Source organism: Lipophrys pholis, assembly GCF_963383615.2.
Source record: "Lipophrys pholis genome assembly, chromosome: 17".
NCBI classification, from domain to species: domain Eukaryota; kingdom Metazoa; phylum Chordata; class Actinopteri; order Blenniiformes; family Blenniidae; genus Lipophrys; species Lipophrys pholis.
Genome location: NC_137643.1, coordinates 10,612,677 through 10,629,966, shown reverse-complemented (window position 1 = coordinate 10,629,966; position 17,290 = coordinate 10,612,677). Strand labels below are relative to the sequence as shown.

General features: G+C 44.7%; 1 protein-coding gene across 6 annotated transcripts in view; it reads left to right on the top strand.

The window, feature by feature from the left end:
* Nucleotides 1-17,290, top strand: part of clasp2 (cytoplasmic linker associated protein 2) — a 51,721-nt gene that overhangs the window by 32,310 nt on the left and 2,121 nt on the right. The window contains exons 19-40 of one of the 6 annotated variants that reach the window (XM_080484991.1): nt 1,523-1,624; nt 1,842-1,868; nt 4,857-5,030; nt 5,269-5,313; nt 7,501-7,608; nt 7,936-7,998; nt 8,587-8,693; nt 8,992-9,147; nt 9,563-9,654; nt 9,748-9,811; nt 10,532-10,591; nt 11,294-11,457; nt 11,629-11,707; nt 13,196-13,339; nt 13,527-13,670; nt 13,803-13,909; nt 14,097-14,238; nt 15,908-16,103; nt 16,201-16,394; nt 16,489-16,617; nt 16,777-16,983; nt 17,133-17,249. In XM_080484991.1, the coding sequence (XP_080341117.1) occupies nt 1,523-1,624; nt 1,842-1,868; nt 4,857-5,030; nt 5,269-5,313; nt 7,501-7,608; nt 7,936-7,998; nt 8,587-8,693; nt 8,992-9,147; nt 9,563-9,654; nt 9,748-9,811; nt 10,532-10,591; nt 11,294-11,457; nt 11,629-11,707; nt 13,196-13,339; nt 13,527-13,670; nt 13,803-13,909; nt 14,097-14,238; nt 15,908-16,103; nt 16,201-16,394; nt 16,489-16,617; nt 16,777-16,983; nt 17,133-17,249 (2,621 nt within the window). The remainder of the gene's footprint in view (nt 1-1,522; nt 1,625-1,841; nt 1,869-4,856; nt 5,031-5,268; nt 5,314-7,500; nt 7,609-7,935; nt 7,999-8,586; nt 8,694-8,991; nt 9,148-9,562; nt 9,655-9,747; nt 9,812-10,531; nt 10,592-11,293; nt 11,458-11,628; nt 11,708-13,195; nt 13,340-13,526; nt 13,671-13,802; nt 13,910-14,096; nt 14,239-15,907; nt 16,104-16,200; nt 16,395-16,488; nt 16,618-16,776; nt 16,984-17,132; nt 17,250-17,290) is intronic. The other 5 variants (XM_080484986.1, XM_080484987.1, XM_080484988.1 and 2 more) reach the window with 5 other exon arrangements.

Sequence of the window (17,290 nt, the reverse complement as noted above, 5' to 3'; positions counted from 1 at the left end):
ACAATATGAATTGTATTTACAAATTGCTCCTTCTTTGTCTGTCTGTGTAGGCACCAGGTCAGATAATGGTAAGATTGTAGTTAGGTGGATGTTTTTGTGCATATTTGAGGGATCTTGTAGTTGGAAAATATCTCATATTACCGCCTATGGTCGAGTGTATGATTAATGATTTCACATTGCATTGCATATGCTGCAGTGATTTATGTCCAGTATTTTGCCTTTCTAAGATGAAAGTAATTGATATTTACAGTTAAAATGAATAACCTGCAATTCATTGAATTGTAAAATAACTTTTCTCTCACTCACTGCAACAAATGCTGCAAATGCCTTTAGTCACGTCCTGCTTAGAGATGATTGGGTGTTTAATCCTTACGGTCAGATTTTTATGGTATTTTCTTGTTATTAGTGTGTTTCTCAATTGCAAGCATGAGTCCCCGTCGGGACCGCCATTGAGTAGCCATCAAGTTTTAATTTTTCTCTATTTCACCTGAAACTTTGAGGAAAGAATTAGTTGTCTATATACAGTTGAGAAACATTGAAAAAATAGTAATACAGAACAGAAAAACAGGCTTTTAGATTACAAGTTAACTACTGTTACATCTTCTTATTATGGATTGGAATCTGTTTAAAATATAAAACTGATCCCAAAAGAGCCTTGGTAATGTCTCTGAACAGAACAAATCTCTCTTTTTGTGTCAAGGTTACACCTTGGCAAATCCTCAGTCGTCTTTAACACTACTGTCCTGTATTGTAATGTGTTCTACAAATTCATTAAAAAAACTCAACTTATGAACTACATTAGATGTATGTTTTATAAAATATACTGTTCCAGTTCAATTCTATGTACAGTATGTATTTTTTCATATTCTTGAGTTGACTGGGTCAAATGCACAGAACAAAAGTCAAGATTTGTAATAATATGCGAAGTGTAATCGAGGACTGTCATGCGTTAACATGCTTAGTTTTGATGGAATGTGATCAAATGAAATATCATCACATACCTGAAAGGATTTCTGATATTGGAGGAGTCTTTTGGTTGGATGTTGTCTTCCCCAACATACACTTCATCTGGGACGCATCCTTGTGACTGAGAAACACTTCATGACTGGTTTCTAATCCGCTAAAGTCTCCCCGGTGTATTTATCTGCCTTTACACCTGGCTGAATGTGACTGTTTAGTTTCAGGCTTGGCGGTGTAGCAGCTTTGAAAGAGTTTTAGGCTTTTAGTGCTGCTTAGTCTCTGGGCTTCCATTTAGCTGCAAGCAGGTAGTCAGTGTTAGTGATGTTTGCAGTCCGGATCTTTGGGGGTCACTGCCGCGCATGTTAAAGATTTCCTGCTTCTACTAAATTTGATGACAATCAGTTCATTTAAATGAGGTTTGGTGAAGCAGGGTGGCAATTGAAAGGAGCAGGGCAGTGACTCAGCAAGTTCAAGGCTGGGGAACACAAGACTAGATGCACAAGAGGCACAGCTGTGTCATTTTCTTCCTGTTTTTTCATGTCTGTTTTCCACTCGCATGCAGGCCGTGTGCGCACCAAGCAGCCCTTGTCTACTGCCAGCAGCATGTCAAGCCAGGTGGACTCGCGAGGACGCAGCCGAACCAAGATGGTCTCTCAGTCGCAACGTACGTACCTCCACCCATCCAAGAATAAAAACCCCGTGAACTAATGGCATCTGTGAGTGAGACATTTCGGGTGGACTCGCAACGAAACGTACACCAGCAACAGCAATGGCGTGTGTGAGCCGGATAGCGCGGCTTCTCAGGCTCTCATTGTGGAGTTTCTTAACGTGTTGCCTTCACGGTGACGATAAGCTCCATGTGAATGTTTTTGTGCCTTCAGGTTCCGACGAATCCGATTGCACACCAGGTATCATGTCTGTGTGTCGAGAGTCAGAGTGTGCTTGTCTCTCTGTGTCCCACAGTGGGAATGGTGACCCACCTGCTACCGCTTTCATTCTGATCAAGGTGTTTTCTGTAAAGAGTAGTGAGTGTGTGTGGGTTTGTGTTTTTGTTTTTGTTTTGTTTTTCCTGCTGCATGCTGTGTGTTATCACTGAGGATATTGTGGTGGAAAGTTCATTTCCTGCCTGAACATCATTTAGTTATTAAAGATTCTTCAACATATAAAAGGCAATATGGAGCCACTGTGTAAATACATTACATCAAGTAGATTTTTGTGCACCGGACTTCCAAGGATACTAACTTTCAAGCAGCTGCTTGTGCACGCCTTTGGCATCATTTTGAAGGTGGACAGTGATTGGGAAGCTGAAATCTACACAGTAAAACTTGGAGAATATAAGAGAAGTTTTCAAACCGTCAACGCTAAAATTCCATCAGCAGATTGACAAAAACAAGGAAATGGGGCTCCAGAGATTTCCACAGGTGTGAGTGTGAAAGTGAGCGAGTGTGTGTGACGATACATATTTTGAATCATTTTTCCTACTCATTGTGGACAGACTATGGTTTTTGTACCGACGCTAGTGCCGTCCCAGTTGTCCCAACATGCACTGCTTCTCCCAGCCTTTCATCCACGGCGGGCTCAGTGTGTGTGTGTGTGTTTCAGCTGCATTTCAGTCCTTGCTCTCTTTTAAAGGAATGGTTTGATTTAAAACAAAGTTTAAGCTACGCATTCGTTCTTGGTGTCAGTCGCCAGGATGCGCTTCCATCATGCTCTGTTCTCGCACTCCCATGACGCTTCATTATTTTTTATTCGCGGCGTTACTACCCATAATTCATCTGGTTTAATCTGCTGTTCCTTCCCCCCCCTCACCTCTGCTTACCCCCTCCTCCCAACCAATGGGCTTAATGGCTCAGGATCTCAGTCTGCTACCCCTGTTGGTGGTAAGATTACAACCCTACTTCTTTTTACCCCCTTTCTTTAGCTTTACTGCTTCTCCTCTGTTGCCAGAATGTCTCTTCACGTGCACGCAGAAAAGTCACTTTGAGGGATTGCTCAGTTTGTTTTAAGTGAGGTTGTTTGAGATTCTTGATAACACTTATCCTCTTTCAGGAGAAGCAGACTTTTGTGCAAATTGAAAGGCTAAGCAGTGTTACTGCAGCTGTAATTCGCAACAAGACATGATTTGGATATCACCAGTGAAATAAAGTTATCACTATGAGGCAGGGTATCATAGTCATTTTATTTCATGGGCCACATGCAGCCCAGTGTGATCTGAACCAAGCAGGACCAATAAAATTATGGCATATTAACTTGTAATAACCTGTAATCTTAATATACCACTACACCGTCCATTGGATAAATTTGTAAGAGCATTTACTTTCACAAAAAATTACTATCAATGTGTCCTCAGATTGGACCCTCTGGTCCATATGTTAAACGCCACTGCTCAAAGGGGGGCTCTGCTTGAAGTGTTTAATCCTATCTGAGAGGAAATTACAGCCTTTTGTCTCTTTAAAATCATAAGACTCCATTGACAAAAACCTTCAGAACATATGAGATACATGCCTCTTTTATTTTATGTTTGCATTGCTGTGTGAACTAAAAACACAAAAGAAGTAAACAATCTGCAATAGGTCAACTTATTTTGTGCTGTGTATTAAAATAAATGGGAGTTTGACAGGCTCACTGTGTTTTGAGATGAGTAAAGAGGAACACGTACCTTGAAAATATAAAAAAAACCAACTAAAAATAACAGCACAGTTCATACAGCTGCTACCTCCCTGCTTCTCCAAGCTGAGGACATGTTAACTCTCAATTGCTGCACCTCATATATTCACAGTGACGGTGTCCTCATGCAACCTCACTCCAAGTAATGTGAACTATCCCTCCAAAGCTTCTCCCACTGTGGCTGAAGCATGCTGGGATTTGTAGTCACTGATTTAATGTGGCTGTTCCACAATCATGCTCAACTCACCGCTTTGGGAGGCTTGAGTTTCTGCAACTCACAAGTGTGCCTGAATAAAGGTATTTGTAGAATTCACATTTGCTTTGTGAACCTGTTTATATAAGAAGATACGAGAAGAAAGAAAGTGAGGTTATACAGGGTGACGCTGTCTCTATTAAAAAATGGTGATCAGCAGCAGCTGTCAGCGTGAAATAGTGATCCAAGCTTTCTCATAGGTTCTACAACTATAACAGTTTAAGATTGTTAGTCGTTGAGATGTAGTTTATAGCTCTATGGTTCTAGTTGATAGCCGTGTGTGTGTGTCTGTGTATGTTTGTATGTGTGTGTGTGTGTGTGTATAGATATTTTGTCTGGAAAAAGAATCCGACGCTCATGTTCATTCATGTTAAATCCAGCTTCATGTGCTCATGTGAGGTCTGGAGTTATTGCCCCGAACACCTCTTTATACCCCCACATCAGCAGTTTCTCCTCCACTGTCCTTCACGTCCACAGTGGTGTGACCTACTGTCCAGTAAAACGCACTGTGGGCTTTGCACTTGGAGACGGGATACCACGGGGGAGAAACGGACCATCTCTCGGTTCTGTGTCGGAATTCTGTCCATCAATATCTGACTCCTTCTGCGCCGTTGTGTATTTACTCCAACTGCCTGCACATGTGTCTAAATTTTGGGTTAATAAATATGTGACTTTGATGTTAAACTCATAGTCCATATTGGTACTCCTCTCCCCCGGGAATCCTCTTTCCATTGAACTCAAACACCCACTATGTTTGCCAGTAAGTTGGGTGTGTTAAAGTGAGCCGACTGTACCGAGTGGTGAAGGGCAGCGGCACCTGACGTTGTGTTAAGACCATCACTTCAAAGAATGTTGCTCTTTCTGCAGCTCTCACAGTTAAATGTCAATCCACACCATCAATGAGGCACTGATTTGGCTTCTTGTAGTCATTTTTATTAATTTTTTTGTCCTCTTGTCTTCCTGCATCCCTTTGAAGCCGGCAGTCGGAGCGGCTCTCCGGGTCGTGTGCTGACGAGTACGGCCCTGAGCACCATGAGCTCCGGGGCCCACAGGGTGCTGGCCACAGCCGGAGGGGACGGACATAGACGCAGCCGCATCCCCCGCAGCCAGGGCTGCTCTAGAGACTCTTCCCCCACCCGCTTGTCTGTTGGTGAGTGCACTGATGCCAGAATGCTGATTTGATCGATCCACCTATGTCAGCTGTGTAGTAGCAGCTCAAAGGTTATACGATACTTTGCGTTTAGAGATTCAGGTGACCAAAGTTTCTTGCCATGGACGCAGCTTGCATCTCAACTCAGTTTTTTTCTTCTTTCCCCTCTTGCTCTTGTTTCGCTTCTCCACTCCTCTTCCTGTTCTTTCTCTCTTCCACTGCTGCTTCTGTCTAACAGCTCCTTCTAGCATTAGTTCCATCTACAACGGAGCGAGCAGAGGAGGTAAGACTTAAACCTCCACCCGACCCCCATGCTGTTAATCCCACGTTAATCAGTCTCATCCACACTATCTGTCCTCATCTTTAAAAAAAAAAAAAAAAGAAAGAAATCTCTCCATCACTGCAAATTTCTTAATCATCCCGCCATCCCGGTCCCTTTCCCAAGCTGCTGCTCGTCGCTCTCGCTTCGCAGAGTTCATCTCTCTCTCTCTCACTCTAACCCCTCTGATCTCATGACCATGTTGATGCTGTGATGGACGCCCATGATCATTATGAACATTCCGCCTCCCTCCTCTTTCTAACCTGTTGGCAGTGGCCGGAAAGCAGGGCTTTATTGCAAGATCAGCAGAGCTTTGGCACCACTCTATAGCCCTCTGGACGGCTGTGATTAACTGTGATTGGCTGAATAAACGCTGGAGTTGACGAATACAGCAATGTAGAGTGAAGCTGGTTATAATGCTACTGGATGAAACGCAGCTCCTCCCTTCACCCACCCCTTCGATCGCTCCATCTGTCCTCTGATCACTTCATTTCCTTTCTATTCTGTGTGTTTGTGTGAAAAGCTAAAGAGGTGCAGACGGATCATCTTGCACTCATGTGAATCTCGGACTGTTGAGCCTTTAGGCTTCTGCTCCTGTTGGGTGCATCTCAGTTAAACTTAAAGCCATTAGTGAATTTGTTTAATTGATTAGTTTCGGTTAGTTTATTGGCTTATTCAATGTTCTTAAATTATGTACTAGTCAACACTAAAATATACTTTGTTAACAGTCTTTCAGTTGTAATGTCAAATTTTTTCCTTTTTCATAGTTTCTTAAAAAATACTTAATGAAAAGCTGACTGTAAAGTAGTGATAGACTTACAATAGCATCTTGGCAGTTGTATGAACGCACTCTTTCCCAATGACGGTCTTCATGTTGCACCGTCGCTGAGGTGCTCAAATATTCTGAAAACTCCATATTATATTTCAAATAGAACTTGACCAATATGGAATCTCAATACTCATAACTAACAGGAACCACATGTATTGTGATTACAGCTTTATTGATGAGGAATTTTAGTCATCGCTGCGATACATGTAGAATATGCATATAATGTTTGCAAATTCCACAAGACAAATGTAGGTTACATAACTCAAACGGATACACCGCTGTGCATGTACATACCGATAAGTATTGGTGACATTTATGCTGTGATAAGGGATGAAGCAAGATTCGCTCTATAGAGAGATGATTTGAGGGATAAAAGAATGTTCAAAATAACATTATGCTGATTACAGTTTTCCTTTATTCACATGCATTTTATGTTGAAATTTATCAACAGCATAACTCATTTATGAGAATCGCCTTGATTCTTTCGCCACAGTTGATGGTATTGTTGAAAATGTCATTGTACATTCTAGTTTATGCAACGTTACCTGTCAAATTTGGATAATAGACATGTTTAGGTGTCAGAACGAAGTAGTTTCGCTCGGCCGATGACGTTTGAGAACGTTGCAGTGATTGCAATAATTTGCTTTGGAGAGCCCTGCAAAAAGAAGCAACCAAATAAACAGTCCTTTTTTGGAAAGTGTGCTTTATGTCATTGCTTTATCAAGATATCTTTCATTTGGATAAGAAAGTAAAAGATCAGTTCGCCATCAATGCAGAACATTTATGAAAAACATTTTCCGAGGAATGATTCCGATTTTTACAGCAATTTTGATCACTGAGAGCCAGAAACATTTCATCCTGACCAGAGAGCTGAACTATAACGGAGCACACCTACCTCAAGGTCTTAAGAGAATTATGTCAGCCTGCAAGCATGTGTGGGCTTCTGTTGGTTAATTTGAGATATTTAAAAATTATTCTAATCTTTCATACGTTGAATTAATCAACATGATGATCGTCAAAGAACAATAACTCGGCGCCTCTTAAATAAAAGTGGTTTATTTGCGTCTGCTGATACGCCCCATCAGAGCCAGTCCACCTGGGCTCATATTTATTTTGGTTCCTGTCACGTTTTGCCTGCTCTTGTCTTATTCATGTCTTTATTCACGTCTCTTTCACTCCTTCGTCACTGCTCATCTTTGTCTTTCTCTACTGTGTCCTTTTGTCTCCTTGTCTTCTCATCGCCACTTCTCCTCCCTCCACTTGTCTTTCTTTCTCTTGTCGTCCCCCCCCCCCCCCCCCGGTTGTAACCTGGGTGGCGTTAGCTCGGGGCAGTCGTATCCCTCGGCCCAGTATGAGTCAGGGCTGCAGCAGAGAGGCCAGCAGGGAGAGCAGCCGGGACACCAGCCCCATACGCTCCTTCACACCTCTCGGTGAGTAGCAGCAGCAGCAGCAGCAGCAGTGAGCAGAGAGACGCCCTGCAGGGACGTGTTGTAGAACCAGCAAGGCCGTAGAAATGAAGAGCCTCTCTCTGTTTATGCCTATTGTTTTTCATGCATGACGTTCCTCTGCGCTCCTTCATTTTAGGATTGAATTTATTTCTGGTATTTTTGAGCCGCCTTCATTCTGCAGGACAGTAGATAGACACCAGTGACTTGCATGGGTTTACAAATGTTTCGGCCTTCCTTTCTTTGCGTGTGTTGTCTTGCTTGTATGTGCGAGTGGTAAACTCTGTGCGTGTGTTTTAATCTTGGTTGCAGCAACGCGGAGCTACTCTCGCTCCACCGGAGCTCTCCCCACACCTGATGCTTTTGGGGCTGCAGGTGAAGGCTGAGTACATCTATTTCCTGTACCTCAACCACCCGCCCACCCACTTTGCTTTTTTCTTCTTTTTTTTTTTGCTCACTCTTTGATTTTTTTTTTTTTTTCCGTTGTCTCCTTAGTGGCAGCAATCTACTTATGTTATGCCAACTATTTTTCTCTTCTCGTCCATCAGCCTCAGTTCTTGTCATAATTTTTCTTTCGTGTTGTGCTCCAGGATGTCGAGTGGAATTGCATGTTTCCGCCCGTCCAGTTGCAAGCCGATAACCATTCTGCTGGTTCTCCTTCTTTATTTATTCCCACCTCTTTTCTTTTGCAGGAAACCCCACACGCCCTCCTGTGTTTTATGTCAATCGTGTTTTGTTTTTTTTCTCTCCTCGTGGCGCCTAACATGTCATCCCATTGACTTACAGGATTATCTCTTGGGAGAAATGAAGGATGTGTGAGTTGTCAGAGTGGATGATGATGAGGAGCGTGAGATGGTTGGACTTGCTGAATGGGTTAGAGAGCTTGAATCTCTCATCCTCACTTCTTGTTAACATCCTCCCTCTCTGTCCTCTTCTCTTTGCGACCATCTCTTCCTCTCGCAGGATCAGGTTTTGGCATCAGCCAGTCTAGTCGACTCTCCTCTTCCGTCAGTGCCATGAGGGTCCTCAACACCGGCTCAGATGTAGAAGAGGCTCTCGCAGACGCGCTGGTATGAAGAATTACACACATCGACTCAAAGACTGCAATCCAGTGTTCAGCTCACATTTCCTTGAGTGTGTGTCTTGTGTGTTAACTAAACCCTGATTCTACCTTTGTTTAACGCTGTCAGCTGTTGGGAGACATGAGATCTAAGGTCAGCTTCTTCTCCTGAATCTAACCTGTGTGTTGAGTGTGTGTTTAGCTTGTTTGGCTTCCCTTTAGGATGTGTCAGTGCCTGCCTGCGCCTTTTTTCATTCGTCACACTTTTGTTTCAGCCGAATTTGTTGTCCTCAATCTTCTCCCTGCAGAAAAAGCCAGCTCGCCGGCGGTATGAGAACTACGGCATGTATTCTGACGACGACGCCAACAGCGACGCGTCCAGCGCGTGTTCAGAGAGGTCCTACAGCTCCAGGAATGGGGGCGCCATTCCCACCTACATGAGACAGACGGAAGATGTCGCTGAGGTAGCTGCAATCGTTACAGATTTTCGTTTTGTTGTTTTATTAATACATGAACTTGGTCTGAAATTTTTATTTGTGGAAAGTTATTTGTTGCACTTAAATGCTGAAGAACTCCAAATCTACACAGCAAAAAAGGAAAATAATATGTGTGAGCCCCACTATTTTTCCTGTCTCATTCCCTTTTGAATGCAACCACATTTGTAACATCATGAGTTTCTGGGAGGAGCAGCAGAGCTGATTGTTTATTTAAAAACTCCAATACGAAGCCATTTCTGGTGAAATATTTTTTATTTTCCCGGTCCCTACGTTGGATTTCCTCTGAGTCCTCCAGCTTCCTCTCACAATGCGTAAATGTCCTTCAGCCAACATGTATTGCCATTTAAAACAAAGCCTTGTATGCGTTTGTGTAATTCTCCAGGTGCTCAACCGCTGTGCCAGTGCCAACTGGTCTGAGAGAAAGGAGGGGCTGTTGGGCCTGCAGGCGCTGCTCAAAAACCAGCGCACCCTCAGGTCAGTCACATTACAGGACGGGAGTGTCAGATGAATAAAAAAAGACTGATAAGCAGCTGTTTTTGATCTAATTTGGGGTTATTTTGTCTGCAGTCGTGTCGAGTTAAAGAGGCTGTGTGAAATCTTCACTCGGATGTTCGCGGACCCTCACAGTAAGGTATGAATGCATGCAGAGCAGGTATTCACACAAACACGCACCCATAGCCCTTCCAGACACAATCATTTCACCAAGTTTCGTTGTTCACCCACTTTTATTTTACTTTTATTTTAAAAATTCTGTTTATCCCACCCTACCTCACTGTACCGGATTCTGCCAAAACAGCAAAGACGTTAAGTCTGTTTAGTACAAACCCACTTCAACTATTCCAGGTGGTAAATGTACTTCTCTTTATATTGACTTTGGAGAAAAAGACGGGATAAACTATTTTCAGATTGACATAAACACGAAAACATGATCACAGGCATGCAGAGCGTGCAGTGGACTGTTCTCTAACGGCATGCCGCACCTAGTTTTTGCGCGTGACTTGATGCCCTCCGCCGTCCTGTTGGATTGTCCGCTCACTTGTTCCGCATCCCGTTTCGTTGTTCTGTGCCGTTTGCACTCACTGCCACTCCCCTCTTCCTCCCCCACCTGCAGTCTGAAGCGACACTGACCGCACGCAGCTCAAATGCACTTTAAACACGCACACAGATAAAGACGTCTGGGCTGCCAGCTCTTCTCTCTGACTAACACGCTGCGGTCCGCCCTGCCTAACACCTCCACTTCCTCCTCCGGCGTTTTTTTTTTAAGTGCTCCGTTGCCTCACACATGTCGTAAGGTGTGTGAGCCCCTCCCCCTTCCCCCTCGTTTGACGTGTGACGATTTGATGAATTTCAGCGAGACTCCGGCAGGGTGTACGGCACGGCAGAATCCGGTATAAGCTCAGCCTCATTCAAGGTACCGCATCTCACCGTGGATTTCTCTCCTGCCTTCATCTGTCTTCCCGAACCGACCTCTTCCTTACTTTGTTTTTACCATCTTTTATTTAGTCCTTTTTTTTTTGGTTTTTTTTTTTTTCTCAAGACATCTGAAATATCTTCTGTGTTGTGATTCCGACCTGGCTGAGAATGCTGAAATAAATGTGGAAATATCTGATTAAAGGTTGCTTGAGTGCGAGTACACACTGTGTCAGGATGCTAACAGATGTGTTTCTCTCTCCTCTGTGTGCCACCCCAACTCTGGAACTCTCTGTAGAGAGTAAGTTTGGCCTATTACAATTACTATCTTTGGATTAAAAGTTGCTTTATTAATCCGATTGAGTGATGAGTTACCAAGCTGACAACTTAATACTAACAATGTGACTCCACTGGCCTGCTTTAATCGATACCTGGCACGTAGATATGGTCACTACACAGAGCAGTTCTCATCAAACAGCAGTGTGGTTGCCTCTTAATAGTAATCCTGTAATTACGGGTGATTTATTACTTGATTGGGAATGATTGCAAAGCTGCTGCAATAATGAGAGAATCCCGATGCAATGTGAACTAATGCTGCTGATTCAGGGGAACTGGTCTGCATGTGCGAGTGGTTGCTTGAAGCCTCTAAACATAAAGACAAACATGTTGGGTGTAACCTAAACCGGGTCCCGTGTGTGTTCAGGTGTTCAGCATGTTCCTGGAGACGTTGGTAGACTTCATCCTGGTCCACAAGGACGACCTGCAGGACTGGTTGTTTGTGCTGCTCACACAGCTGCTGAAGAAGATGGGAGCCGACCTGCTGGGCTCCGTACAGGCCAAAGTTCAGAGAGCCCTGGACATCACGAGGTGGGCACCACACTCGTCTACACACCAAGCATTGAGGGGAACAAACACTTGGGAATGGCCACATTTATAAGGAACATGTAGAATGAGCATCACCTACGGTAATATATATATTTTTTTGTTATATGCACTGATGAAGTAAAGCACTGTTGTGTTTTTTTTTCCTGATTGCAGAGAATCTTTTCCAAATGACCTCCAGTTTACTATTCTCATGAGGTTCACTGTGGATCAGACTCAGACACCCAACCTCAAGGTAAAACATGTAAACTCTCGTGTGTGTTTGTATGTGATAGAGTCAAGTGGGTGAGAAGCATGCACATAAAGCTGGAACTTCCGAGATGCTATCACCATGGTAACCGCTCCACTGATATGACTCCATGCCGGCTCTGCGTCCCGAAACCTTGAATCCTGGGCTGTGATTGGTTACAGATTAATCGCACCAGTCAGCTGGCTTCCTTCAAGCTTTCTTCGCAAACTCCTTATCCATTCAAAAAAAACAAAAAAAGCCCTGTCCCTTCTTTGTCTTCCTCACAATTTCAGCTCCTGCATTCCTCTCACTCTTCCTCCCTTGACATTATCTCCTCCCTCACCCCTTTCCTGCCTGGTATTAGACCCTATTTCCTTTCATTCCTACAGTGATGCTCACCAGCCTAACTCTCTAGCTTCACATCTTCCACTACATTTTGTCAAGAGTCGAGCTACAAGTGGTCGCTGCTTGAAATTCACATTCAAATCTCTGGTGACTCTGTGGCTTGAAATGTCTATTTTGAGACGCAAGACTGTTAGCACACTATTATCCAACCTGTAAACTGTTACACGAAGCTTCATAAGCCTACACTTTCTGTTGGCACGCTGTGCATTGCAGCTCCGGGCTGAAATAATGTGGCACAAGCAGTCGTGCTGCGTTGTCTGTGGAATTTTCCCACTAATGCCTTCCAGTTTTAGTCCAGCCGCAGCTTAATCTCCTCCACTTTTCACTCTCCCACCACTTACACCCATCTTCCCCTCCTTCACCCCCCCCCCCCCCCCTCCCCCCTTGGCCGCTCCCCTCCCTCCCGTCCCTGTCTCTCGCCGTTGATTGATGCGGTGCTTCTCCTCTCTCTCTCTGAAGCCTGTGCGGAGCTCGTGTTGCGGGCGAGGGCGAGGCAGGGCAGGGTCCGGGGTAAAATTGTTCCCCCCCAGAGCGCGGCGCCACGCCTGCTCTCTAGACGAGCAGGCCGCAGCCTGGAGCCAGTCCTCCCAGGTCAGTGCGCTCCGGGGGGAGCAATTATGTGGCGCACTCGATGCTGCTAAGTGATTTGGAGGAAGTTCTGGTCCTCGAGGTGTTTATGTTGAGATTCGGAGGAAAGTCAGGGAGGAGTCAGTTGTGGCATTTCAAAGCGTGCGGTGAATGTTTACCGATATTGGTTCTATTGGATCATCTTTTCTCATCACCTTTATGTTGAATGATCTGTTTTTTTTCCTTTGTAAAGCATGTCCATGGATGGATTTTAATCTTCTGTCACTGACGAATCAGTTCATTTGATTTTTTTTTTTTCCCAGACCAGCAGGAGATGCACAATCTGTTGTGGTTGTACAGCTGACTGTAAACATTGCTGTTCATTTTTTCATACTTGTGTGTTTGTGGCTTTGTTGTTAATGTATTTGTTGTTTCTGCAGGTAAATATTGGCCATGCACTTTCATTGCTGTCGATCTGCACACTTAATGTTGTGTGTGTGAATGTGCATGTTTGCGTCACAGGTGAAGGTGGCCATTCTAAAGTACATCGAGACGCTGACGCTACAGATGGACGCACCGGACTTTGTGAACTCCAGTGAAACTCGGCTGGCCGTCTCTCGCATCATCACCTGGACGACTGAACCCAAGAGCTCGGATGTCAGAAAGGTACCGAGACCCACTGTGCATGTCTGGTTTTAGATTTACTGGCAGAGTTTCCAAAAAAAATGTAACGTATTGCACCAAGCAGCACAAAAGAGCTTTAAAAAGAAAGAATAGACTCGCAAAGCAAAGCTTCCTCTGTATTTTGCCATCATATTATATTTCATCATGTTTATTATTTTGTATGTGACAGGCGGCCCAGTCGGTGTTGATCTCCCTCTTCCAGCTCAACACTCCTGAGTTCACCATGCTGCTGGCAGCTCTGCCCAAAACCTTTCAGGACGGAGCCACCAAGCTCCTCCAAAACCATCTCAAGAACACCGGCAACGCTGCGCAGGTAACGCTCACTCCAGCCCAGAGTGTCTGTCCTGGTTGCTCTCGGTCCGCTGCAGCTTGTCAAACATTATCCAGTGGAAATAATGTTGCACTTGTTTTGATGTCCTTTTGGTTTTTTTTGTCACCTTATCAGGCACCAATGGGCAGCCCTTTGACTCGCCACACCCCCCGATCTCCAGCCAGCTGGTCCAGTCCAGTCACTTCCCCTACTAACACCTCCCAGAACACCACTTCACCAAGGTAATGCCACTCCTCCCCCTCCGCACACGGTGTCAGTGAGATATTTGCTCAATAGAAAAGGAAAAACTGTGAGGTTCTGCATTTTGAAATTGTGCGCTTATAAACAGGAGTAAGAAATTACAGCATTTCTAATGTGCAATTTGTTGCATGAAAGAGGTCTAACAAATATCATCCTTTTTCTGTGCAGTGCTTTTGACTATGACACTGAAAACATGAACTCTGAGGACATCTACAGCTCTCTGAAGGGCGTCACCGAGGCCATCCAGAACTTCAGCGTTCGCAGCCAAGAAGACATGAACGATCCTGTCCAGCGGCGAGAAGGAGAGGAAGTGAGTGGAGGCGGCCGAGGGAGGGAGCTCGCATGTGTGCCGTGGCGGGGTTAGGAGCTGATGGAGCTCTACAGCTTCTGCTGTGAAAACATTTAATGATTTATTTTTGCAACATACTACAAGATCTATGGTTTTACCTCCAATTTTATTGAGATTTGAGATTGCTTTTCTGTTGTCAAACAAAATCTGCATTCAATATAAATACATGCGATATCATCAATATTATAGAGTATTAGGAAGAATCTGATGATGCCACATGTGTCACATTTCAGGAGGCACAATTGAAAATACCCACAACAAGGCAAAATATTTATTTTAAAGTTTCATGAAATCCGAAGACTACCAGCTGCCTTAATATGCTTGAGGCGGCGGCTGCTAGGTGGCAGCGTTGTTGTCTAACATCGACTATATCATTCATAGTAGACATCAGGCCACGTGCTTAGTTATTTTATTTTAAGCAGCTGAAACAAACCTCTCAAAGCCTCGTGTTTAAACCTGCTTTGGCACAAGCAGACATGTAGCTGTTGATATTTTATCACATCTGACTTTCTATCTAAATGAGTTTTTAGGACAAAATAACAGACGGTATTTAATTGTAACCTATTTGAACAATATGAGACTTGAGTGTTCAGTGCAACACTTCTCAGTAACCCAGAGTTGGTTCTCCTCCCGTTGAGCCTTGTTTACCAAGGCTGAACATACACATGTGCTATATGGGACCGTGACATCCGATCCACCCTGCCACTCCCCCTGCAGCGTGGGAACTGGGCAGCACTCATCAGGTGTTAATGGGGGCCGATGGCAATGAAATTCATCTCCCACATCAACTGATAAAATCGTGTCCATAGTTTACCACACACACACACACACACACACACACACACACTGCAGCGGAAATCAGGAAATAACATTATTTTCAAGTGCATGCATCAATAGTCCGCTGGTTCAGAACAAATTTACGACCGCGGACGTCATGCCAGGTCTTGTTGCAGTCCTCGCTAATAGCTCCGGACCGTTTAAAGGACGTGGTGTACTCTAGTACAGAGGTGTGACCCCCCCTGACATTTCCCCCAGGAGACGCTTCTGAAATCCAACCTGGCCACATGTCATCAGTCTGCCAATCACAGCACGCCTGACTCATCAAGTGGCGCTCGGATAGTAGCATTTAATAGTTAGAGTTTGGTTTGGGAGTAAATATAAACGCACACACACACACACACACCGTATCACCCTGCTCCTGATGTTTAATCCTTCATAAGTCACCGGGGTTGATTTTATAACAACATCTACTGCACAGTATGCTGTCGGCAAATAAAACTTCATCCAACGTTTGCTGTTAGATAAACAATCACATAAAAAGTAATTGATATTTAATTGCTTTTAATTCTTTGGCACATGTTCACCAATGACACAACAGTTGCTTCGTCAGATTGATTTTCTCGTATAAACTTAAAGGTTTGATTTTTTTTTTTTTTTAAATGGTGAAAACGACTCTTAATCTAATTGTTTGAGGTTGAGTAAGTAAGGTTTTAGACCTCCTCACATGAAACAGGCAAGGAATTTCGTGTTTTATGTCATATTTGATTTAAATTCAGGAAAAGCAGCTTGTTCGGATCCATAAAGACCAAACTGCTCCCATTAACAGTTTCACGTCCATGTCTGTTTGCAGGGAGGCAGCGGGACAGACGGGCGAGTCTCAGACTCGGTGGACGGCGGCCGCATGGCTCTGGACAACAAGACGTCGCTCCTCAACACAACCCTGCTTACTTCCAGCCCCCGAGGGGCCCGCGAGCATTTCTCCGACTCTCCCTTCAAACACGGCCGCAAAGACACCAGCCTGGACGACTCGGAGCAGGTCACTGACGGTACGGACGGTGTCGTATACAAACACCCCACACGACACACTCACACACGAGAAATCTTTATATTATGGTCTGATTATGGTCAACTGTCTACCAGCAGACAGCAGCCTGGACCAATCGGAGCTGGTTGCCGAGCTGCTCAAAGAGTTGTCCAATCACAACGAGCGCATCGAGGAGAGGAAGGCGGCGCTGTGCGAGCTGCTGAAGCTGATTCGTGAAAACACCCTGCAGGTGTGGGACGAGCACTTCAAGACCATCCTGCTGCTCCTGCTGGAGACGATGGGCGACAGAGAGGTACGCCGCGAGCTCGCCTCCAGTCTGAAACAACAGAAAAAGAAATGGCCAGTTCTCTTCTTTTGATCCTAAATCTTAAATCTCTCCAACTCAGCATGTGATCCGAACGCTGGCTCTGAGAGTGCTCAGGGAGATTCTCTGCAAGCAGCCCTGGAGGTTCAAGAATTACGCAGAGCTCACCATCATGAAGGCCCTGGAGGCTCACAAAGACCCTCACAAGGAGGTTTGTAAACACATCCGCAGACGTGGTGTTACAGATTGGTCTATTTATAGCTCGGGTGAATAAAACTTGTTTGTCCACTCCAGCATTTCTGGCAGATCAACACAATGGAGGAATGAAGTGTGATTTGAGCTCAGTCCAGGCTTGTGTGTGTTTCTGTAGGTGGTCCGAGCAGCAGAGGAGACGGCGGCCATGTTGGCGTTGTCCATCAGTCCAGAACAGTGTATCAAGGTGTTGTGTCCCATCATCCAGTCGGCTGACTACCCCATCAACCTGGCTGCTATCAAGATGCAGACCAAAGTGGTGGAGAGGATTCCAGGCGACGGCCTGATCAGCATGCTACCAGAAATAGTGCCAGGACTCATACAGGTAAGACGCGGCGGGAAATCATCATCTGGATCAGTCTAGTATATACGGTCTCACTCTCCATCCACACGTCTGTAGCGAGGGATTTGTCCATGACTCTTTAAGAACAAAAGGGTTTTCCAGCTTTGTAACTCTGTTATCTGGTTGATCAGGGTTACGACAACTCTGAGAGCAGTGTGAGGAAAGCCTGTGTGTTCTGCCTGGTGGCCATCTACGCAGTGATAGGAGAGGACCTCAAGCCACACCTCAGCCAGCTCTCCAGCAGCAAGGTGACCGTTCAAAACTGTGTTCTGTGTCCAATCATGTTCAC